The sequence below is a fragment of the Sorex araneus genome, chromosome 10, assembly GCF_027595985.1.
Source record: "Sorex araneus isolate mSorAra2 chromosome 10, mSorAra2.pri, whole genome shotgun sequence".
Lineage (NCBI taxonomy): Eukaryota > Metazoa > Chordata > Mammalia > Eulipotyphla > Soricidae > Sorex > Sorex araneus.
Window position 1 is genome coordinate 51,573,412 of NC_073311.1, and position 26,993 is coordinate 51,600,404.

At 35.2% G+C, this 26,993-nt stretch overlaps 1 protein-coding gene and 1 non-coding gene across 2 annotated transcripts; one reads left to right on the plus strand and one right to left on the minus strand.

Annotated features, from left to right (window-relative positions):
* Window positions 1-4,062: 4,062 nt before the first annotated feature.
* Window positions 4,063-24,952, minus strand: LOC105943105 (NKG2-A/NKG2-B type II integral membrane protein-like). The gene is made up of 7 exons (XM_012933394.2): window positions 24,875-24,952; window positions 10,931-11,150; window positions 10,500-10,598; window positions 9,222-9,281; window positions 8,572-8,741; window positions 4,714-4,814; window positions 4,063-4,426 (listed from the first exon to the last, which is right to left on the minus strand). Exons 1-7 carry the CDS (start codon window positions 24,950-24,952, stop codon window positions 4,312-4,314), a joined length of 843 nt encoding a protein of 280 aa, XP_012788848.2. The 3' UTR covers window positions 4,063-4,311.
* Window positions 24,953-26,692: 1,740 nt separating this feature from the next.
* On the plus strand, window positions 26,693-26,826 carry LOC129399225 (U11 spliceosomal RNA). Its single transcript, XR_008627000.1, has one exon. It is a non-coding gene; the product is annotated as a U11 spliceosomal RNA (small nuclear RNA).
* The last annotated feature ends 167 nt before the right edge of the window (window positions 26,827-26,993 follow it).

Below are 26,993 nucleotides of genomic sequence, written 5' to 3' on the forward strand. Positions count from 1 at the left end.
ATGGCAATACTTAGTGATCTGAAAAATGACTATTGGAAATCAAACATTAAATTAGCATATAACATATGTGGCACTAAAATATACACTGTGGAGAAACTAAAACAAGTTCAAAGAAATAGTAGTGTTCAGTATAAAAGAGTAACTAATTTATATTCAAAATTAATTCTATCAATATTTTTGAAATCTAAAAGTATGCATAGTTCTTACAACATAAAAATATTTATTTGCACAATAAGTATAATTGGAATATTATTTACATTCAATGAAAATGTTTATACAAAAATATTTTTATTTCAGAAATAGATTTAATAAACATTTAGAATAATAAAGTTTAAAACATAAAAGAATATGTTAAAAAAGAAATCAATTGAGTCAGATTTGGAAATAAAAAAGGAACAAATAATTAATGATTACTTATTATGATATCAGTAAATACACATATTACTTTTTTATGATGATGGCAATACCTAGTGACCAGAAAAATGAATATTTTGGAAATCTAACATTAAATTAGCACATAATGCCTGTGGCACTAAAAATAGATGTTGTGGAGAAACTAAAACTAAGTTAAAGAAGTAGTAGCATTCAATATAAAAAAGTAACATATGAAAAATTAATCTATCAACATTTTTCAAACCTAAATAAAAATACATAGTTCTTATGACATAAAATATTTATTTGCAAAATAAATATAATTGGAAAGTAATTTACATTCAATGAAAATATTTATATCAATGAATTTTTATTACAGAGACATATATAATAATATATAGAGTGATAAAGTTTAAAACATGAAAGAATATATTTAAAAAATGAATTAATTGATTCAATGTTGCAAAAATGATGGTTCCATAATAACGGACACAGGTGCAATTGATTTTCAATGGTTTATGAGAGCCTTGTGAAAATAATAAAATAACAGATTTGCAAAAGTAAGAAATGAAAATCAGAAATAGAGAATTCAACAATTTTCCCTGCTTATAAAACAAGGTGATCTACCAGGATAGATTATTATTCACACACAAATCTGTACTGTAAACACATAAACAATGGACCAAATCATAACATATAAGAAATGATTCTATGCATGATAAATACACAAATAAGATAAACTTTTATGTTCACATACATCATAGCTGCAGTACAAATTCATAATTCTTATAATATTATGACATTATTGAACTGTGATGTTCCTCCAGCAGACGCTAGACAAGATCACCTGTAATGTAGACATTAAAGTTGATTTTAAGTTAATTAAATAAAATTTAAAATTAAAGGGGGCCACCACTTTTGCAATAGGCCATTTTCTCGGGGCCACTCCAGTTGGGGCCACTCCAGCTGGGTGCAGGTGCCATCCCTGGCCTGCCCCCTAGGAATCCCAGTGGCTGTCATCTTCTAGAACTCGGCAAAAAGCTCCAGGTACGGGTCGTGGTGGTTGGAAATGCCAGACCTCACGAGACAGCGGAAGAGTCGGTCCTTCTCCTTCCCTCCTCCCATGGGACTCTGAGACGCTGCCCACACACAGCGACCATCTGCTTAAGCTCCCACACGGTCATGATCCAGAGACACACAAATGAATCTTGGACCCCAGAGACTTGCTGCAGCAATCTCTCCAGACCCTAATTATGAAAAGTTTAGAATTCCTAGAGCTCCAAGCCACTCTTGCAGCCACGTGACATTGTATTGTATCCATAACAAGCAATACAAAACACATTGACTAGCATTGCATTTTTGGCAGGTATGAGGGGTGGTGGGACTGGGCTCAAATATCAAAGGTGACCAACTTAGAGAAAGAGTATTGTGCAAATTGTCTGCCATGTAGGCAGGAGTAGGTGTGGAATGGGCGTGGTGGGGGCGGGGATACTGGGGACTTTGGTGGTAAAAAACGTGCACTGGTGAAGGGATGGGTGTTTGATGATTATATGAATTTAGATTTTGTCTAAATTCAAATATGAAAGCTCTGTTACTGTACCTCACAGTGAATCAATAAAAAGGGGGGGAATTAAAAGGGGCCAGAGCAGTAACCCTGAGGGTGGGGGGCTTGCCTTAGACTTGGCTAATCTAGTCTGACCCCCTGAGCGTGACCAGGAGTGGTCTCTGAGCACAGAGTGAAGAGAAAGTCCTGAACACCATCAGGTTTTACCCAAAACCAAAAATAAATAAAATAAAAAGTTTACTCAATCACAGAAGTCATATTCAAGAAAAATGTAGAACATTTTTAGATTTACAGAAAGTTTTTTTAACAGGAGTTTACCTAAAAGTGCAGGGAATACCAAATACATGAATATTCTTTCATGGCTTAAAATTCACTAATACATCCCTAATTAGCACAGCAATTTAGTAAATGGGTAGAGTGAACTTTCACATTACATATAAATGGAAAGAAAATTATGACATTAAGTGTATTATGCACAGATATAAATAGGAAGGGAGGAAGGAGAGAATAGAAAGCAAAAAAGGAAAAAGAGCTCAAGAAATGAGAGTGAGAGAGAGAGAGAGAGAGAGAGAGAGAGAGAGAGAGAGACTATACAAAACAAAACCCGAAAGGCCGAAATGCTGAATTAGAGGCAATGCAAGGAAAGTAAAGGGCCAGAGAGCAAGCACAGAGCGTAAGGTGCTTGCACGGATGAGGGACAGGCAGACCCAGGTTCTATCCTTAGAACCACATGTGACCCCCTGAGGCATTGCCAAGAGTGATCCACAAACACTGCGCCAGAAATAGCTTTTGAACCCCTGGACGTGGCTTAACAGTCCAGGTTTGGGGGCAAAAGAAGTAGCAAAGGGAGTAGAAGGAAGAAACTGATAATTATTAGAAACATCAGAATGACAGTTAGGGAGCACCAGAGCCAAGATGCTTTCATGATAATATTGAATAATGGTAACAATGACTGTTGAGAACATTGGAAATACTTCAGTTTCAATTGTCATGCTTTTAACACACATAAACAGATAATAATGCAAAATTATAAATACATTTTAATCTCTATAGAAACTGAAAAATCCTAGAAAATGAAAATTACAAATATGCAGTACAACTAATAGGCACAGAAGTCCTTAGCACTGTCCAATTTGACACCAAAAAAACACATAAAATATTTGGGGCTGGAGAGATAGCACAGCGGGTAGGGCGTTTCCCTTGCACACGGCCGACCCGGGTTCGATTCCCAGCATCCCATATGGTCCCCTGAGCACCGCCAGGGGTAATTCCTGAGTGTAGAGCCTGTGCATCGCCAGGTGTGACCCAAAAAGAAAAAAAAAACCACATAAAATATTCATGGTGGGTGCTATCTTCCTTTATGTTGGATCCTACTTGATCTACAGCACTTCATATGTTTCCCAGTTCATTGCTATGTATGACCCCTGAGCACTGCTGGAGTACTTTAATTCCTGCCTTCAATGATATAGACATATATATGATATAGGTATAGGTATATATAATGATATAGGTATAGACATATATAGATATCTATATGTCAATATGTCAATGATATAGACGTGTGTGTGAGTCCTATCATACAATTATCTTCTGTTGATACAATAAGCAAATGCTTCTTATTCATAGCACTGTATAGCACTGTCATCTCGTTTTTATCAATTTGCTTGACCGGGCACCACTAACGACTCCATTGTGAAACTTGTTGTTACTGTTTTTGGCATATAATACGCCACGAGTAGCTGGCAGGTTCTGCTGGGCTCTCCAAGCGGGACGAAGGAATTGAACCCAGGTCAGCCATGTGCATGGCAAACGCTCTACCTGCTGTGCTATCGCTCCACCTTGTGTAGCTTTCTTATGTCACCTTGATAAAATCTAAGTATATAGTTAAAAATAAAATCTTACTCTAGTCTGTGAATTGGTTAAGAAAACATCTCAAATAAATATAGATACACACCAATTTTTTTTAAAAAAGTACATCTACTCACTTTAGTTTATTTTAGAATTAAGATTCTTTTACCATTAATTTACAAACATAAAATGGAAAAAATTTGTTATTCCAATCTAAACAAAAACAATAAAAATTACCACCACTTGTAGAATTATAGAATGTAGTAAAAAAATGAGAATACTTTTCTATTGGAGAAAAATGGGAATTACTTTAACTATGACAAAAATTCAATAAGTCTCATATTTGGGATGAAATACAGAAATAATTTCCCTGAAATAGGAAAGGTACATATAGAAACTTTACACTAATTACTCAAACTTTACTTTTGTACATTTCAATTTTATTTGGTAAGGTCATTATCAGATGCAAAATGAGCTATTTTCTTTAAGATTATCAATTGATTCAATAGAATTTATATATAGCTTTACTAATTCTGAAGTTTATGCTTGCAATAATATAAATTTGTATAAGTGCAAATCTCTGAATGGAGCCTAAATAATAATACGACACAGTTATCTTCTCCAGCTGAATTTTCTTTAATTCTGTAATGGAAAAACATGCATAAATATGTTAGCACTTTTTAGCAGGCAACCCACTAATCAATAACATTTCTTGTGTAAAGGAAGAAACAAATGTATTGAAAGTGAAGAAAAGATAATTTCCAACAACTTTGGGTTCAAAATCTAACCATTCCATATTTTGAAATTAATATGAAAAATTGCTAGCAAACAATATTTTCTTCATGCTATAATTAAACAAGTTAAGATTATTATAAAATCTTATATTTTCTCTATACATTTCAAATGTGTAAAGCAAACAAAAAACTTACATTAGTTTGGAAGTTGAACCATTTATTGACATCCATGGATGATATGTGCTGTTACGAAATATTCCAACCCAAGTCGGAGGTAATATGGAGCCCAGAAATTTCTATTTGAAAATATATAGTGTTCATTATGAGAAATTTTATTATTTTAAAGATGCAAGTAGCTATTTTTTCAAAGATTCTTAATTTAAAAGTGAAAAGTTATTGCTACATTTCAATTTGGCAAAAATAGAGATTAACGATTTTCATATTGCCTAAAATTGTATTACCATTTTGCTTCTGATTTAAATTCCTGGATATAAAAAATTAGTGGCTTTGGTTGGTTTCTGATTTAACAAGGAAAATGAAGTGTACATAATTTATTTATGTTTATCATTTCCCCAGACCTGGAAACAAATCAATTGTCACTGTCATCTCTGCTCATCGACTTGCTCAAGCGGGCACCAGTAACATCTCCATTGTGAGACTTATTGTTACTGTTTTTGGCATATCAAACACGCCATGGGTAGCTTGCCAGGCTCTGCCTTGTGGGCAAGATAGTTTCGGTAGCGTGCCTGGCTCTCCAAGAAAGAGATGTAAATGTAAATTGTTACGTTACATTTTTACTTTGAGTTTGCTTTTATAAGGAAACTAACAAAAGATTTCATAACGGGTTGGCAGTCAGAAAATGATAACTGGATATCCAAAATTATTTGTTGGGGGGGGGCTACATCTAGTTGTGCTAAGGGATCACTCCTGGAGTTACCAGGAGACATATATGGCACCAGGGGTCAAACTAGGGTTAGTTTCCTCAAGGTCATAAGGCCATACCTTACCCCTGTTCTATCTCTAAGCCAACTGCTCTCTAAGCCAAGATAAGCAAAGAACAATGCCTCTTCACTGTAACAGCAATCTGTTCAAGCTGCTATACTCATTTCTCTTTGTTCGTTCCTGCTAATAACATTTTTTACTAAAATTCTAATGTAAAAGTTAAAGGACTCTGAAAGAGAAAGGCAAAGAGTGTTCTCCAGAGTTATGAAAAAACAGGTATGGAAAACACTACTATAGATCACCCAACAGAGGAGCTAGACTTGCTGCTTCCCAACACCAAACTACAGAAGAGGTGGCTCAGGGCAGCCAATCCCCCCCCCCCTCTCTCTCTCTGGCTCTCTCTCTCTCTGGCTCTCTGGCTCTGGCTCTCTGGCTCTCTCTCTGACTAATAAACAAAGGTTATACATTACTCTCAATAACGTTGTGAAGGCATTTGAAAAGATCATCACCAATGTGTTAATTTTTAGAAAATGGTGACATCAGGAATATAGTTCAAGATGTAGGATCCTCATGTTCTGTAAATATAAAGTTCTGGATTCAACCCCAAGGTCATGAAACATATATATTTATACAAAAACCAAAAGAAAATATTGATAGAAGTGATATATCTAGAAGTAATCAAAACACATACATAGTTAATGTCATAATCAGTGTTTAAAAGTGAAAAGATTTTTCTGGAAAAACACACTAAACACAAACACGATTAAATGAATAAGCCTGTGCACCTTTGCATATCTATAAATACTTTGAATAATCTATATTAGAGTTGTAACAATGAATTTTATATGGTTGTATGTTTATTTTTTAAGAAAATTATAATTTTCCTAATTTATATACAATATGTAAGTTTAATTAAAATACCAACACTGAAGAAACCATTCCTAAAAGTGAAAAATAACAGATCTATGTATATTTATAATAAAATCATATATAAACAGAAAGGCTTCCTAAAGAAGAACAATGAAAATTTAGATGGCCACATGGGAGGGATTTGGTGAAAATGTCTAATGGATTGTGCTGGACCTACATTGACCTGGGGGTGAAGGGTGTGGTGTGACAGTAATACATTCCAAATGTGTCTAAACATTTGGAAAACAGTCTATTATAATTTTGTATATAATGTCAGATATAATGTTACTTATAAGTCTAATATGCTGTATAAATCAACATTGTCACAATAAAAATGTTTTATTTTGTTACTTATTTTTGGTGGAGAACCCCAAGATTTGGACAGGAATCCCGAAGGCCCCTTTCAACTGTGCTCAGCCAAGTAGATTAGGCAGGTCAGCGAGAACCTGCGGCTGTGATATTGCTCAGGTTCTGTGGGATCAAAAATTACCCAGTTCCCAGAGCCCTAGAGGCTGAACCCTTCAATACTGGGTTAACCACGGGGTTGAACCTGGGCAGTACACGTGCATGACTTAACTGCAATCCAAGTACTATCTCTCTGGCCCCCATTTTTTATTGAATATAATCTTTTACAGTAAAATTGGGAACAAGGTAAAACATCTATTAGTACCATTTTTGTTCAGTTGAATATTAGAAGTACTAGTCAGATCAAGTAGAAAGCACATAATAAAACAAGTAAAAAGTAATAAGAATTCAAGTCAGGTGAGAGGGTTTAAGGCATTTGCTTGTAAAGCAGTGGATGCTCTTAGATATCCGGCATCACAAAGGTCCCCAAGCACAGCTAGGGGTGATCCCTGAGCACAGAGCAAGGAATCATCCCTGAACACCACTGGGTATCACCAGAATCTCCCCTTCTAATAAGCCTACAATCCATTACTTTGTGCATATTTTGTGATAGTATCTATCAAAAGTCTTAAAGACTTAATTAAAATCTATAGAAGCATTCATGAGCATAGACAATTGCAAAAATGAAAATTCAAAAAGAAATCTTATTTATAATTGAATAGAATAACCCGGAGAGAAAATGCATAAAATCTGGTAAAATATTAATACAGGAGTCTATTTAATGACAAGGAAAAGACATTAAGACATGTTAAGGACTTTGAGCTGGAGAGATTGTACAGTGGTTAAGAGGCTTGAATTGCATGTACCAGGCCCCACTTCAATCTCAGCAGGACATATGGGTCCCCAGGATGTGCCAGGATCTTGAGCACAGAGTTGGCACACTTGAAATGCTCAAGCCTTCCTGCACAGACAAAAACTATGAAAAGATTTTTTTTTCCTTGTTGGTCACACCCAGCGATGCTCAGGGGTTACTCCTAGCTTTGCACTTAGGAATTGCTCCTGGCAGTTCTTGGGGGACCATATGGGATGCCAGGGATCGAACCCAGGTCGGCTGCATGCAAGGCAAATGCCCTACCCGCTGTGCTATTGCTCCGGCCCCCTATGAAAAGATATTTTTGTATGCAGACAGTGAAAATGTCTATATTAACACTACCATTTTACTGAAAGCAACATGTAGATTTAATGCAATTTCATTAATAATTACAAAAATGTAAATTTGCATATCAGTGCAAAGAACATGAAAACATTAACTCAAAGGTTACATTTTCCCAAGTTTATTGATACACATTATCTAAAAGAACTAAAAATGGACTGGAGCGATAGCACAGCAGGTAGGACATTTGCCTTGCATGGGGCCGACCCGGGTCAATTCTTCCGTCCTTTTCCCTTTTTGACAGAACGGCCTTTGAAGCATGGAGTGTTTTTATGTCACTGGCAGACTGAAAAATGTGCCAATTTCTTATTGCATTTATGAGCACAGAATAACACTTGATTCACTTGAAGCTAACTAAATCCACTTAAATGGCTATCACTAGCTGTAATATGAGTAAATATTATATCTTTAATTAGCTTAAATGGAAGAAAAAAATTAAAAACAGTTGTGAAAACATGTCTTTCTAGAAAAAAGTAAGAATGATAAATCAAATGTGTATTACGACATGAAAGAAAATTGCAGGACTACTGAAATATTAAAAGTCAATATGTAGAGTGTACAAAATATACAGTAAAAATATGCGAAAGTGAATAAGTATTAACTGAAATGTCTTTTGGAATGTGGTTGTCACGTTAAACTCTTACCAGTTCTTTTTTGCTCTCTATGTAAAGCAGGCGAGACCGGCCAGAAGCACAGGCCACCACACTCTCGGTCCATGACATTTTTTCATGATTTGTATAGTAGCAATTGTTGGAGTATGTAAATCCCTCAGGAGGACAGTGAGCACAGTGAGTCTCCAGAGAGTTATTTTCAGCTATTAATAGGAAAGTTGAATTACAAACATCAGATAGAACTACTACACGCGCATAGGTAAAAACATGCTTGTATATTGCATATTTTGCACTGTCAGGATGTGATACATCAAAGCACAAGTCTCATGCAAACACGCCCAGTAAGGGTCAGTTTTTATCCCTTAATTTAAATGTTGATATAAGACAAATACCACACTAAAAATTCCCACTCCATATATATACTTTAGCCACAAACAATTTTTATCGTTGAATAACTTATTCACCATCATTTTTAGCTGTAAGATATTTGAACCAAAATTTGTAAAGAAAATTATAATAAGTAAGTTATTCTTTATATGTTGTTGCATACCAATTACTTTTTATGAACTCTCATTTCCTTATTTTTTAACTATGTTTTCTCTTAAATTGGCTAGCATTTCTACTTAGTCCAAGATATACAAATTATAAAATGTACTATAAAAACTTTGAAAATCAGTATTTACCTTTCTGAGTGCTCGTTGTATTAATTGTGGAAGAATTATTCTGCCTTAGATTCTGGGTAGCTTGAAGAAAATGAAGGAAAACCTATAAATATAAATTGATTCAACTATATCACAATAACATTAGTGTCTTAGTGGACAATTTTTGCATTGTTAAAGATTAGAATCATATTCAATAAAATTGTGTGTAAAGTATAGCACTATTATTGAGAGAGGGTACTAATTCTAAGAAGAATATGGACAGAGAGACAATAGCAGAAAGAAGGAAAGAGAGAAGTAGAGAGAAGAGAAATAAAGCAAACCCAAAAAGAATAAAGACAATTCAGACTGAATTTCACATTCTCAACCATCCCAGAACAGAATACTTTTAAATAAGAGGAAGAGAAATTACGCAGGTGACTCCATCTAAGAAAATTAATTTTACTAAGGAAAACAATATAAGAATAAGTTTGGGCGGAAAAATACTTTAAAAGCTTAGAGAAATGAAGTTACATCTCCCTCTACTTCTGGTTTAACAAAGTTAAAAAAAAATTACATTTCCCAATAAGGTATTTTAGTATCCTAAATATGTTTTTATTATAAATTCAAAATAATCAATCCACACTAGTCTACATATACTTGCATTAATGAGAGATCTGTTCCTTAATATTATAAAATCTTTGACTAAGAGGAATTACGCAGGTGACTCCATCTAAGAAAATTAATTTCACTAACAATATAAGAATTAAGTTTGAGTGGAAAAATATTTTAAAAGTTTAAAGAAATGAAGTTACATCTCCCTCTGTATTTGGTTTAACCAAATTCAAAAAAATTTACGTTTCTCAATACGGTATTCTAGTATTCTAAATTATGTTTTTATTATAAATTCAAAATAATCAATCCACACTAGTCTACATATACTTGCATTAATGAGAGATCTGTTCCTTAATATTATAAAATCTTTGACTAAGAGGAATTACACAGGTGACTCCATCTAAGAAAATTAATTTCACTAACAATATAAGAATTAAGTTTGAGTGGAAAAATATTTTAAAAGTTTAAAGAAATAAGTTACATCTCCCTCTGTATTTGGTTTAACCAAATTCAAAAAAATTTACGTTTCTCAATACGGTATTCTAGTATTCTAAATTATGTTTTTATTATAAATTCAAAATAATCCACATTAGTCTATATATACTTGCATTAAAATGAGGGATCTGTTCCTTAATATTATAAAATCTTTAGTGGAGGTGAGATCATCTGTAAAAGTTTCCTTTTTTAAAATTTCAAAAATTTACTTACAATGAGTAATAATCACTGTGGTTGTTATAATGCACACCAAGACAAAGCAAAGGATTCCCAGGACCCCAGCAATGAGCTTCTCTGGAGGTGACAGAAATCCTATGGGAGTGAAATGAAAACACTGAGAATGGAAAGACGGAGAGAACTATTTAGAAGTGCGATTCTGTTACCATTTTGGACTCTAGGTCCATTGCAGTCTTTCTCCCAGAACACTGCATTGCATTTTTAGCAAGTGCATAGCTCTATGATTTGTTCAACAATGCCTAAACAAAATTAGTCTTCAGAATTCATATTAGAATATCATATTCAAATTAACTCTCTGATTGTCCAAAATGAACAATACTGAGTTTCCTCTCTTCTCTCTCCCAACACTCTGCAACCCAACTGCCCGTTCTCGAACTGTTGCATCTTACATGTATATAAAAGTTTACCTTTGCAGTGGTAGTTCTTGTCATTTGCCTGAGGAGACTGAGTAGCATTTTGAAGATTTAATTCTGCATAGTATATTTCTTGTTCTGTTCCTGAAGTGAAGCCTTTAGCACCTCTAGGTTTTATTTGTTGTTTTTTTGACTTTTTAGTCAAATTTAGCTCTGCATATGTTGTTTTTTCATTACTCATCTCTGCAGCTAAGTTAATGCCAGGCACTGCGCTCTAAGGTAAGTAGATTTGAGAAAAATAGTACGTAACAACAAGGTGGTAGAACAGGAACTGGGTGGGGTGGAGGGTGTGTACTAGAGTTCATTCCACAGTTGAAGAATCTACAGCTATTATATAAATTCTTGGGTCCTTAAATAAGGGTCTCATGGCAAAAAAAAATAAGAAAAACTTTATTTATAAAATATTCTATAATTGACAATATTTTATTACTGGAATGATACACATTGAAAATCTGTGAGGAATCAAGATTCTGACAGTAATATGCCTATTTATTTAAAGTCAGATTGTAATGATTTAATAACATGAAAATGAATACCTGTGTTAAAATTAAAACTGTCATCAAAAAGTCACTGATGATTATCAGTATTTTGAAATATAATAATCACTAAAGACAGTTTATAATCTTCAAATTCTAATAGGAAAGTAATTGTTGAATAGCTTGAGGCTGAAATAGGAAAATGGCATACATTTCAAGTTATTGCATTATGCACATTACATTGTAATTATTTACATATTTAGCATCATAAAAGTAATTTATTAACAATTTAGTAACAATAGTAGGCAACAACTTCTGCATGTGAGAGGACAGAGAACTGGAAAAAAATCTTAAGTTCACAAAATATACAACATCAGGTATAATGTCTCAAGAATTCTAAATCTAAAGTTGCTATTTATCATTATTTATCATTGTTCATCTTATGGGTGGTTATCAACTATAGCAAATAATAATTGTTTAAAATAAATAAGCTATACACAAAAGAGATTGCTAAGTGCTCTTTTTACTTATAATATTGAGGATTTTATGGAAAAATGTAAAGAATACCATGTTGTAAAATGTTACATAACATAGTAAATTTATTCAAAATATAAAACTGAAATCTAAAATATAAAAGAAATCACAAATGTACTTACTTTAGATAAATGAGTTCAACAAATGAATGTGTTGGTTTAAAAAAAAACATGTGGGTGCCAATTTCCAGAAATATCCTATGATCAGTGAAGTTCACTTCAGCTGTCTAAGTGATTTAAATAATTCACATAAGGTAATTTCTAAGTCTTTTGTTAATTACCTTTTCAAATTTATTGTGACAACAAAAAAATTGTCAGTTCTAACTACTATCAAGTTTTTGAAATTTCTAAATTAAATTTTATGCTTATAAAAGCTTGAAATTTCACATGAAAATATGTTTGTGGGAAATATAAAGCATTAAAGTATACTCAACTAAATCACCATAAATTTGATTAAATATGAAATAATTACTCAATGTGATATTCAGTGACTTATTATCCAATGATACCTAGCTTTCTCCCTTTACATGAATGTTTATTAAAAATGTTACAAGTCATGTCCCACTTTGCCGCGCCCGCCGCTCCAGTATGACTGAGGAGGACAAGAGAGCTGCTTTGGACACCAGCAGTCCACTGAACAACCTGCAGTATGTGATTTGAGCGTTTCCGCCAGGCCCCCCGTGCGGGGGCCCGGCGTTTCTCTTTTTTTTAATCTCTCTCTCTCTCTCTCTCTCTCTCTCTCAACCTCTCCTGGGCACAGCACAGCTTCCACCCCACTTCTCTGAGCACAAAATGGAGACACGCACCCAACTGCATGGCGTGGCTGGCGGGAGATCGAGGGCAGGGAAGTACCGGTCTCCGTCCACCTCGGACACTTTCCCACTTCCGCCCGTTTAGGGGCCCGGTATTTCTCTAGGTTTTCCCATCTTATTAGCACCATAAAAGGATAAAAGATTGTAGCGATAGAATTTCAGGCAGAATTTTCCCTGGACTTTATACAGAAACCCAAAACCGCGCGACCTAATGTCATCTAATCATCAGCAATATGAAATGGTTCCTTTTTAACGGGTCGGACTTTGGTGGGAAACCCTAACAAGAATAGTAAGTTTTTTGTTGAAATATTGAAGGCAACCAAAATGGTAGCCATCTCTCTAGATTGAACTAAGCCATATCCCCACGCCAGTTGAGAAGAAATATCTTTCTTTCTCGGGAAGAAACGCGGCGTGGCGTTAACCATAGTATGATGTCCATTAAGTTGACACGGACCTGGTGGCATGGGAATGGGATACAAGGGAATAAAGTATTATGTACATGGAACAGCGGGACGCTGGTGGAATCACGAGTCGGGGCCGATACCAGCACACTACTTTTGGTTCCAGAAACTGCAGACTTTCTACCAGACTATCAACTAAGCCAGAGCCCCACGCCGGCTGATGACAGGAAATAACCATCTTTTCCGGTTTGTTTTCCTTTGTCAGGCACCGTGGTGAATACTAAACAGGCGTGAACTCAGTGGCGCAGGATGAGGGGGGAAAAAAATAGAAAAGTTATGTAACAAACAACGGGACTTAATATCTTTACATTCTCAGCAATGGAGAACTATCAAATGATTCCTTGACAATAGGACTGTCTTTTTCCTATTGGCAGGAAACCCCAGCAACAATAGCGAGTTATGTGTTGAAACATAGAATGTAACCAAGATAAACGAAATGAAACTTATCAATTACAAGGGCGGGGACGGGGGGGTGCGGGAGGGGGCAGGAGGTATCCTGGGGTGGTTGGTGATGGAATAGGGGCACTGGTGAAGGGAAGGGTGTTTGAGTATTGTATAATAGACATAATCCTGAGAACTATGTAACCCTCCACATGGTGATTCAATAAAATGAAAAAAAAATGTTACAAGTCAAGACCTAACTTATTCAGGCAGAAATATAGATGCTGTTATCTATCTACTTGTTTGTTTGGATTTAGGGTCTCACCCAGCAGTACTCTGGTTCTGTGCTCCGGGATCGTTACTGGTTGGCACATGGACCAAATGAGGTACAGGCGATCAAATCTGGGCCTGACTTATACAAGGTAGTTTGGCTCCAAGATCATTTTTTTTAAAGCAGGGAGGGCACACTTGGCAGTACTCAGGTTCATTTCTGAGTCAGCGCTCATGGATGACTATTTGCAGTGCTCAAGGGGCCATATGTGGTGCCAAGATCAAACCAGGGTCAACAGTGCAGGGCAACCTCCCTACCCACCTTACTATTATTTGAGCTCATTCAAGACACTATTTTTAAACTACCACTTAATAAAAAAGGGGACAAACAGAAAAGTAGCTTTAATTGTGTTTGTTAGGGTTTAGGGCCACACTGCAATGCTCAGTACTTATTCTCATGCTTCGGGATCATTTTTCTGCAGTTGCTCAGGGGACTATCTGAGATGTCAGGGAGGGAAGTTGGAGGGGCCAGGCACATGGCCAGTGCACTGACTACTGCTGTCCTATCTCTCAGCTCTATGGCAAAAGCAGATTGGGAGTGGGGCAGCGGGGGAGAGCTTGTTTTGTGGTGACCCCTGGCTATGCTTACGGCTTACTCCAGGCTCTATGCTCATGGTCACTCCTGGCTGGGATTGGGGCCCGACAAGTAGTGACAGAGACTGAATCTGATTCAGCCATGTGCAAGGGCCCGACCCACTTCATTATCATTTGGCCCCCAAAAGTAGACTTTTAAATCACAAATCAAAAGACACAATGACATCAAAAGAAGTGCATCATTAAATCTTGGAGTCTAGTTTATACCTAAAGGAATTCTTTTAATGATTTCCCATTGTTGTATCCACAAAGAAGTCTATCATTCCTATGGAAGTTCACTTCTAAACTGCTCACTGTCACTGTCATCCCCATTGTTCATCGATTTGCTTGAGCAGGCATCAGTAACATCTCCATTGTGAGACTTGTTACTGTTTTTGGCATATTGAAGACGCTACGATTAGCTCACCAGGCTCTGCCTTATGGGCGGGATACTCTCGGTAGCTTGTCAGGCTCTCCGAGAGGGGCAGAGGAATTGAACCCTGGTCAGCTGTGCATAAGGCAAATGCCCTATCCGCTGTGCTACCGCTCACTGGAGAATGAATTTAGACAAAATCTAGCTTTATCTTTATGAAATCTAGGAAATTTTCACACAATTCATTGTTGTATTTTAATAATCTGTACTAATTTAAGGATTCTATAAATGGAAAATGGCTAAATATATGCATTTTTCTAATGATTCCATTTTTATTAAGTCAAAAGGAGAGAAATAAAAAAAGCGCCTACCATCAAAATAAACTGGGCATGTCGTGGTAGAAGGGAAATTGGGGACATTGGTGGTGGAAAATGTACACTGGGTGAAGTGACAAATGTTGCAGCATTAAAAAGTTAAATGATATTTTTCACTTTCCATTAGTCATATTATGAAATTGTAAGACTAAAATCATTCACTAATTCACCAGATAGGGCCATGCTCACTAATGCTGCCCTTTTTAATTTGAAGTATTTGAAGTTTTATACCCATTTTATCACTTTGTTTTCTTTTTAAATTAAATAGTGTCACATAAAAAATAATACAATTTGGGCGTCCTGGTGGGAAAGAAAAAAAATTTAAAAATAATAAAAAATAATAAAATTTGGTACATGAGAATATATGGTTGATTCTGGAGTTATTTACAAAATAAAATAAAATAATAACCATTTAAAAATAATTGATTATTATTCACTTATGATGATGTGAGTAAATACACATATTACTATTTAGGATGATGGCAATACGAAAAATGACTATATTGGAAATCAAAAATCAAATTAGCATATAACATATGTGGCACTAAAACTATACATTGTGGAGAAACTAAAACAAGTTCAAAGAAATAGTAGTGTTCAGTATAAAAGAGTAACTAACTTATATGTAAAATTAATTCTATCAATATTTTTGAAACCTAAAAATATGCATAGTTCTTATGACATAAAAATATTTATTTGCACAATAAATGTAATTGGAAAATTATTTACATTCAATGAAAATGTTTATACAAATATATTTTTATTTCAGAAATACATTTAATAAACATTTAGAATAATAAAGTTTAATACATGAAAGAATATATTAAAAAAAGAAATCAATTGAGTCAGATTTGGAAATAAAAAAAGGAGCAAGGAAAGTAAAAGAAAGAAACTGATAATTATTAGAAACATATGACATTATCAGGATGGAGCAATTGCACAGTGGGTAGGGCTTTTGCCTTGCATGCAGTCAACCTGGGTTCAATTCCTCCGCCCCTCTCTGAGTGCGAGCTACCGAGAGTATCCCACCCGCACGGCAGAGCCTGGCAAGCAACCTGTGGCATATTCAACATGCCAAAAACAGTAACAACAGGTCTCACAGCAGAGACATTACTGGTGCCTGCTCAAGGATATTGATGAACAAAGGGACAACAGTGCTACAGTGCTACAGAAACAGATGATAATGCAAAATTGTAAATACATTTTAATCTCTACAGAAACTAAAAAATCCTAGAAAATGAAAATTACAAAGATGCAGTACAACAAATAGACACAGAACTCCTTTGCACTATCCAATGTGACACCAAAGCAAACAAAATATACATGGTAAGGGCCATTTTCCTTGCAGCTGAATCCTGTTTGATCTACAGCACCTCATATGTTTCCCCAGATCATTGCCAGGAATCACCCCTCTTCAATGCTCCTGAGCACTGCTGGAGTACTTCAATATCTGCCGTATATATATATGTATATATACATATATATGTACACATATATATGAGCACCCTTCAATGGTGTAGACATATATATGATATAGACATAGACATATATAGATGTCTATATGTCGATATGTCAATGATACAAACCTGTGTGTATGTGTGTGTGTGTGTGTGTGTGTGTGTGTGTGTGTGTCTGTCTGTCTGTCTGTCTTTCTGTCTGTGAGTCCTATCATACAATTACTATCAGGTGATATAATAGTGAATGCTTCCTTATCTAGCTTTGATAAAATCTAAGTATATAGTTATAAATAAAAACTTATTCCAACCTGTGATATTGCGTTAAGAAAACATCTCAATATAAATATAAATACACACAGATTTTAAAAACAAAAATAGCACATCCACTTACTGTAGATTTATTTTAGAAGTGGAGGATTATTTTAACATTATTTCACAAACATAAAATGGAAAATATTTGCTATTCCATTTAAAAAAAAATAAAAACTACCATCACTCTTTATTGAATCTAGTAAAAAAATGGGAATATTTTTCTATTGAAAAAATGTGAATTACTTTAATGTAAGTATGAAAAAAATTCAATAAATCTCATACTTGGGATGAAATATAGAAATAATTTCCCTGAAATAGGAAGAAACTTTACGGTAATTACTAAAACTTAATTTTGTACATTTCAATTTGGTAAGGTCATTATTAGATGCAAAATTAGTTGTTCTCTTTAAGATTATCAATTTATTCAATAGAATCCATATATAGCTGTACTAATTCTGAAGTTTATGCTTGCACCAATATGAATTTAGACTATTGCAAATCTCTGCACGGAGGATAGATGAGAATAATAAAACACAGTTACATTCTCCATCTGAAGTTTTCTTAATCCTGTAATGGAAAAAAAGGCATAAATATGTTAGCACTTTTTAGCGGCAAACTCACTAGTCAGTAACACTTTCTGTGTAAAAAAAAATTAATGTATTGAAGATGGAAAAGATGATTGGGATCAGAAGACTAATCACTCCATACTTTAAAATTTATATGAAAAAATCGTTAACAAGCAACAAGAGATTAATAGAGCACAGTTATGTTCTCAAAATGATTTATTTAAATTCTGTAATGAGAGTAATGCATAAATACATTGTCAGTTTTTAGCAGGAGAATCACTATACAGTAACATTTTTGGGGAAAGGAATGTAAAAGGAATAAACTATTATATTAAAAGTGACAAAATGAAATTTTCAAGTATTTTGAAGTAAGGACAACTAACCACTTCATACTTTAATATTTGCATAAAAATTCATTTAAAAACAATATTTTCTTTATGCTATTATTTAGCATGTTAATTAAGATTATTATGAAATCTTGTATTTTCTCTATACATTTAAAATAGTTAAAGGAAATAAAAAACTTACATTAGTTTGGAAGTTGAACCATTTATTGATGTCCATGGATGGTGTCTGCTGTCACGAAATATATCAACCCATAATGGAGGTGATATGGACGCCAAAAATTTCTATCCCAGAAACATTCAATGTGTATGATGAGAAATTTTATTATTTTAAAGATGCAAATAGTTGTTTTTTCAAAGGATTCTTAATTAAAAAATAAAAAGCAGTGCTTTTTTCACTTTGACAGAAATAGAGATAGATTATTAATGCTTTTCACATTGTCTAAAATTTTATTATTATTTTGTTTTGATTTAAATTCCTAGATATAAAAAATTAGCAAGTTTGGTCTGTTTCTTATTTAACAAAGAAAATGAGGTGCGCATAATTTATTTATGTTGATAGAAATAACACACTAAATACATTTCCAGCTACTGTGACATTTATTTCCCCAGACCTTGACACAAATTAATGATAACTTTTACAGTTTTACTCAAGATTGATTTTACAAGGATTTAACAAAAGATTTTATAAGGGATTGGCAGTGAGGAAATTAACAATAATTGGATGTCCAAAATTATTTGTTTAGGGGCTACACCAAGTTGTGCTCAGGGATCACTCCTGGAGGTACTTGGGGGACATATGTGGTACCAGGGGTCAAACTAGGGTTAGTTTCCTCAAGGTCATAAGGCCGTCCCTTACCCCTGTACTAGCTCTAAGCCAACAACTGCTCTCATTTTTAGCAAGATAAAGCAAAGAACAATCCCTCTTTACTGAAAGAGTCCAACAATTGGGTCAAGCTTCCATAGACTTATTTCTGTTAGTCCCTGCTAATAACATTATTAAATGAAATTCGAATAGGTGAAAAGTTTTCTCCTGAGTTATGAAACAACAGGTATGAAAAAACCACTATTACAGATCACCAACAGAAGACCTAGACTTGCTGCTTCCCAACATCAAACTACATAAGAGGTGGCTCAGGGCAGCCATTCTCTCTCTCTGTCTCTCTGTCTCTCTCTTTCTCTCTCTGTCTCTCTCTCTCTCTCTCTATTGCTCTCTCTCTCTTTCCTTCTCCTTCTTTCTTCCCTCTCTCTCAACTAACCACAAGTGTGTGTGGGGCTGAGGGTAGGTAAGATAGAGAAGAGACCAGTATGACAATAATAGCTGGAAATGATCATGCTGGACAAGATCTGGGGGTTAAAAGTAGGTAAAGGGTTATTCTTAATGACCTTTCAATATCAATATTGCAGCCATTCTCATTTATAAATCTCAATTTTCACCAGTGAATTTTACCAACTGCTTATAATTTCAAAAACAAACTTTTGCCCTTTTATTCATGCCTCACTCTTCAAATAAAAAAAAATAGATCGTGGAATTCATGCTCAATTCAATCAGCTTAATTAATGGCTGACTAGATTGCAGTACTACGTTTAAAAAAAATAGATTGACAAATCAATTAAACAAAGGAGGGGAAAAGGTTCCAAGTAATTTTATATGGACATCATTACCCTGATAATGAAAAAAGAAGACTAGGATAGCACTCAAAACCAAAAAATAGCAGTATTTCTGATATATAGAGATGTAAAGTTCTCAACAAAACACTATCTTTCAAATACAACCGTGTTTTTGAAAGATCACTTATCATTGCCAAGCAAGTGTCTTCAAGAAAGTCAAGGCAAGTTCAACCTACGCAAAATTTTACCAGATAGTTGTTTACAGTGGCCTCTGTGAGCCTTTGTATTTCTATATTTATTGTAATATCTTATTATTTATAATGTATATTGGAGTTTTCACTCTTCTTTATAGGTTCTATCATTGAACAAAAACACAAAGATGATACATTAATCTCAATAACGTTGTGAGGGCATTTGAAAGGATCATCACCAGTCTGTTAATTTTTGGAAAATGGTGACATCCAGGAATATAGTTCAAGTGGTAGGATCCCCATGTTCTGTAAATATGAAGTAGTGGATTCAACCCCTGCAAAAATGTAAGGAACACCGAGGGGCGAGTGCACTCGGGCTCTCCGGGCGTTCTGTGCCCTGGAATGGCAGTGTGGATGGCCAGTTGGTCCCGATTTGTTACTTTTTATCCAATCTTTAAACTTCCATTTCCTGCACTCTCCTTCCCCATCTTCTCTCTTTCTCTCTCTCTCTCTCTCTCTCTCTCTCTCTCTCTCTCTCCCTCCCTTCCTCCCTCCCTCCCTCTCTCTCTCTCCCTCTCTCTCTCTCTCTCCCTCCCTCCCTCCCTCTCCCTCTCTCTCTCCCTCTCTCTCTCTCTCTCTCTCTCTCTCTCTCTCTCTCTCTCTCTCTCTCTCTCTCTGAACCCCTTTTTGCTCATGGCACAATACATTGACGTCACCAAAGGCACCAAAAGATCTTATAGGAAGAACAATGAGGCAGCATTATTCTCTTGTATCTGCAGGCCAGTAATCTAGGCCTCTGGAAAGAAGATACAAAACCAAAACAGAAGCCTTCCTTGGGCTGAAAGCACTTGGATTTACATACCAAAGACTGGGCTGGGCTGCCACATGAAATCTACATTGTCAATTAAAGAATAGGCAGCACGAAATCTACATCCCAAAGACTAGGCTGGGCCAGAGCCTGGAATCTACAATGTAGCAGAACACCTATTCTCTAGCACAGATACTCTTTCAGTAGGACCCATCAATGATGAAATCCCATGCTGTGTTTCTCCTCTCCTTGTCCAACAAACATATAAGCATTCATAATATTAATCGTTTTGTATGGGCATAGCAAGAGATGCATTAAACTTTTAGAATTGCTCTCCTGGGGTCATCTCAATTTCAGACTACAGTGCTCAGGCCAGATTAGTCTTTCCTATCCCTAGCAGGGTCCTAGTCTCGTCATTACTTTAAGATCATGACAGCACTTGTCCATGATCAGACTCTTAAGTTATAGTTAAGAATGAGGCACTTTGGCCAGGCCCATCTTGATGCCAGGGTAGCACATAACTTACCGCTTGCCCTGGGTCCTTCTCGTCCCACGTCGGGACCCTGCTTTGGGGGTGCTAGGAAGTAAGGGCAGCTGAGGCTTAGGTCAAGAGAACAGATGCCCTGGAGGAAAATATCATGTAGGACAAATGACTCCCAGGTTACAAAAGCATAACATTTGTTAAGTCTTCCTGTGTCCACACAAAAAGAACTTGCTCTGAATAAACTATGCAAAGGACTCAAGGAGAAGAGAAAAACATTATTTACAGTCAACAGAATACTAAGAAAGAAGCTACAAATAAACACAGAGGAATGGGAGCACTGTGATGGGAGTAACCCAATAAACCTAAACTACCTAAAGCTATGTAATCCTACAAACCCCAACATCATAAAACATATATATTTACATAAAAAAGAGAAAATATTGATAGAAGGGATATTTCTAAAAGTAATAAAAACATATACATAGTTAATGTCATAATCAGTGTTTAAAATTGAAATGATTTTTCTTGAAAAACACACTAAATACAAACATGATTAAATGAATAAGCCTGTGCACATTTACATATCTATAAACACTTTGAATAATCTATATTAGAGTTGTAGCAATGAATTTTACATGGTTGTATGTTTAATTTCTAAGAAAATTATAATTTTCCTAATGTATATATAATATGTAAGTTTAATATACCAGCACTGAAGCAAATATTCCTAAAAGTGAAAAATAACAAATCTATGTATATTTATAATAAAATCATATATAAACAGAAAGGCTTCCCAAAGAAGAATAATGAAAATTTAAATGACCACATGGGAGACATTTGGTGAAAATGTCTAATGGATTGTGCTGGACCTACATTGGCCTGGTGGTGAAGGGTGTGGTGTGACAGTAATGTATTCCAAATGTGTCTAAACATTTGGAAAAGAGTCTATTATAATTTGGTATATAGTGTCAGATGTAATGTTATTTATAAGTCTAATATGTCGTATAAATCAACATTGTCACAATAAAAAATGTTTTATTTTGTTATTTATTTTTGTTGGGGGAACCCCAACATGTGGACAGGAATCCCAAAGGTCCGTTTCAAATATGCTCAGCCAAGTAGATTGGGCAGATCAGCGAGAGCCTGCGGCTGTGATATTGCTCAGGTTCTGTGGGGCCAAGGGTTATCCAGTGCCCAGAGTCCTCCAGGCTGAACCCTTCAATGCTGGGTTAACCACGGGGTTGAACCTGGGCAGTAAACACGCATGACTTCTCTGAAATCCCAGTACCATCTCTCTGGCCCCAATTTTGTCTTGAATGTAAGCTTTTTCATTAGAATTGGGAACAAGGTAAAACATCTATTAGTATCACTTTTGTTCAATTGAATATTAGAAGTTCTAGTCAGATCAAGTAGAAAGCACATGATAAAAAAAAACACAAATAAAAAGTAATAAGAATTCAAGTCAGGTGATAGAGTTTAAGGCATTTGCTTGTAAAGCAGCGGACCCTGTTAGATCCCGGCATCACAAAGGTCCCCAAGCACAGCTAGGGGTGATCCCTGAGCACAGAGCAAGGAATAACCCCTGAACACCACTGGGTGTCAACCGAATCTCCCTCTCTAAAAAGCCTACAATCCATTAATTTGTGCAAATTAAATGATAGTATTTCTCAAAAGCATTAAAGACTTCATCAAAATCTATAGAAGCATTCAGTGAGCATAGAAAATTAATGGTTGGGGCAGGAGCGATAGCACAGTCAGTAGGGAGTTTGCCTTGCAAGAAGCTGACTCGGGTTCAATTCCCAGCATCCCATATGGTCCCCCAGCACCGCCAGGAGTAATGCCTGAGTGTAGAGCCAGAAGTAAGCCCTGAGCATCGCTGGGTGTGACCCAAAAAGGAAAAAAAAATCTTTTCATAGTTTTTGTCTGTGCAGGAAGGCTTGAGCATTTCAAGTGTGGTCACAAAAAAGATAATTCAGAAAGAAATCTTATTTATAATTGAATAGATTAACCCAGAAAAAAATGCATAAAATCTGGTAACATCTTAATACAGGACTCTATTTAATGACAAGGAAAAAGACATTAAAAGATGTAAGGACTTTGAGCTGGAGAGATTGTACAGTGGTTAAGAGGCTTGAATTTTGTGTACCAGGCCCCACTTCAATCTCAGCAGGACATATGGGCCCCCAAGATGTGCCAAGATCTGGAGCACAGAGTTGGCACACTTGAAATGCTCAAGCCTTCCTGCACAGACAAAAACTATGAAAAGATATTTTTGTATACAGATAGTGAAAATGTCTATATTAACACTACCATTTCACTGAAAACAACATGTACATTTAATGTAATTTCATTAATAATTACAAAAATGTAAATTTGCATATCAGTGCAAAGAACATGAAAACATTAACTCAAAGGTTACATTTTCCCAAGTTTATTGATACATATTATTTTAAAAAACTAAAAATGAACTGGAGCAATAGCGCAGCAGGTAGGGCATTTGCTTTGCATGCGGCCGACCTGGGCTCGATTCCTCCATCCTTCTTGAAGAGCCTGGCAAGCTACTGAGAGTATCCCACCTGCTTAACAGAGCCTGGCAAGCTACCCAGGCGTATTCGATATGCGAAGAACAGTAGCAGCAATCTCACAATGGAGACGTTACTGGTGCCACTCATGCAAATCGATGAACAATGGGATGACAGTGCTACAGTGCTGCAACTGAAAATGAGCAACTGGTGACCTCAAAATGACCAGGTAACGTAGCTGTGATAGACTTATCCAATCCTATCAGTGTAGTATTTATAAAAATGGATCTTTGATATTTGCAAACAAAGTGAAATGAGCTCCCTACAATTATGCTGCATGAATTGTCTGAAGGAAAAAGACAAATACAAGATTTTGCCTATGTCCTAATTAGGAAATTTTGATGCACAGAAAAAGCACAAGGAAAAGACGAAGAAGTAGGTAATACTGAGAGAACTATGGTAGCTTGAGAGGAAAGTGGGAAGGGAAGAAAATCTGAAACAGGGTGGAAAAAAATTTGCATCCTAATGACCTGGTGTGTTTTTTTAAAAATTTTTATTCATTTTATGAGACTGGAGTGATAGCACAGCGGGTAGGACATTTGTCTTGCACAAAGCTGACCCGGGTTCGATTCCCCCATCCCTCTCGTAGAGCCCAGCAAGCTACCGAGAGTATCCCACTGGTATGGCAGAGCCTGGCAAGCTACCTGTGGCGTATTCAATATGCCAAAAACAGTAACCAGTCTCACAATGGAGATGTTACTGAAGCCCACTCAAGCAATAGGATGACAATGCTACAGTGCTATTCATTTTATAAAATTTATCTTGCTTGAATGTTTAGAAATTGTTTGATAATTGTGAATATACTATTCATACTTTGCTTTCACTATCCAAGATTCTTATTTGACTTTCTAATAATAACAGAGTGACTGACAGAACGGCCTTTGAAACATGGAATGTTTTTTGTCACTGGCAAACTGAAAAATGTGCCAATTTCTTATTGCATTTAGGAGCACACAATAACACTTGATTCATTTGAAGCTAACTCAATCCACTTAAATGGTTATCACTAGCTGTAATATAAGCAAATATTGTAATCTTTAATTAGTTTAAATGGAAGAAAAAATTAAAAAACAATAGTGAAAACATGTCTTTCTAGAAAAAAGTAAGAATGAAAAATCAAATGTACATTATGACATGAAAGAAAATTGCAGGACTGAAATATTAAAAGTCCAGATGTAGAATGTATAAAATATGCAGTAAAAATATGTAAAAATGAATAAGTATTAATTGAAATGTCTTTTGTAATGTGGTTGTCACGTTAAACACTTACCAGTTCTTCTTCACTCTCTATATAAAGCAGTCTAGACAGGCGAGAAGCACAGGCCACCACACTCTCCTGCCATGACATCGTCCCGTGATTTATATAATAGCAATTGTTGGAGTATGTAAATCCCTCAGGAGGACAGTGAGCACAATGAGGCACCAGAGAGTTATTTTCAGCTATTAATAGAAAAGTTGAATTACAAACATCAGATGGATCTGCTACACGGGCATAGTTAAAAACATGCTTCTATATTACACACTGTGCACTGTCAGGATGTGATACATCAATGCACAAGTCTCATGCAAACACTCCCAGTAAGGGTCAGTTCTCATGCCTTAATTTAAATGTTGATATAAGACAAATACAGCACTAAAAATTCCCACTCTGTATATTTACATTAGCCACAAATAAATAATTTGTAAGGTTGAATAACTTATTCACCATCATTTTTAGGTATAAAATATTTCAGCCAAAATTGGTAAAAAATTTATAACAAAGAAGTTACTTTTTATATGTTATTGCATACCAATTACTTTTATGAACTTTTATTTTATTTTTTAATGATGTTTCCTCTTAAATTGATTAGCATTTCTACTTATCCCATGACATACAAATTATGAAATGTACTATCAAAACTGAAAATCAGTATATACCTTCTTTCTGGATCCTCGTTGTAAAAATTCTGGAAGAATTATTCTGCTTTAGGTTCTGGATAGCTAGATGAAAATTTAGAAAAACTTGTAAATTTAAATTTATTCCACTACATCACAATAACATTAGTTTCTTAGTTGAAATTTTTTGTATTGTTAAAGTTTAAAATAGTACGCAATAAAACTGCGTGCAAAGTAAAATAATATTATTGAGGGAGGGTGCTAATAAGAGTACTAATAAGAAGAATATGGACAGAGAGAGAAGAGCAGATCGAAGGGAAGAGAGACACAGAGAGAAGAAAAATAAATCAAATCTGAGAAGCCAAAAAGAGTGAAGAAAATTCAGACACTGAATTTCACTTTCTGGGTGATCCAGAACAGAGCACTTTAAAGTAAGAGGAAGAGAAATTATGCAGGTGACTCCAGCATGGAGTGTTCTGATAAAATTAATTTTTCTAAGGAAAACAACATAAGTATTCAGTTTGAGTGCAAAAATATTTTTAAAACTTAAAGAAATGAAGTCACAGCTCTCTCTGCAATTTTTAATGAAGTTCAAAAAATTATTTACATTTTCTAATAAGTTCTTTTAGTGTACTAAAGCATGTTTTGATTATAAAGTATAAATATATAAAATATTCTCTATAGTACTCTTTATTCTTATTATAAATTCAAAATAATCAATTCACACTAGTCAATATATACTTGCATTAAAATGAGAGATCTGTTCCTTATGCTCTTTTATATTATGAAATCTTGGAAAAAAGAAAAAAACATAAATTGTATTATTATTAGAATTTCAAGGGCTGGAATCATAGCACAGCGGATAAGGCGTTTGCCTTCTACAAGGCTGACCAGTGTTCTATTCCTCCGCCCCTCTCAGAGAGCCTGGCAAGCTACTGAGAGTATCTCGCCTGCATGGCAGAGCCTGGCAAGCCACCTGTGGCATATTCAATATGCCAAAAAACAGTAACAATAAGTCTCACAATGGAGACGTTACTGGTGTCTGCTTGAGCAAATTGATGAGCAACGAGTTGACAGTGACAAAGTGATTAGAATTTCAAAGATCATTATATACCTTTCTGAGTCCATGTCACTAATGATGCATTATTCGGCTCTGGTATTTCAATTTCAGTATCTAGAAAATTGGAAAGTAATTCTATAAAAATTTACTTTTAAAGAGGGCTCCTGCCGTGACCAGCACACGTAGGGCAGCGCCCTTGCTCTACATACAGAATCAACATCAAGAGATTTTGGAAACATAATTTTTCAGCAGCAGGGAAGCTGGTGATTGTTGATCCTGGTTCACCTGCCAGATTATTTTGAATAATAGATGTAAGTATAGTTCTTTAATTTGATATCAATTATGTTATTTTAATTTTAAATTACCTACAATAAAATTTGCAAACCTTGAAATAATAATGTTGAAGACTTAGACTATTTCATAAGTGTGGGGGGAAAATATGACCATTCATAAT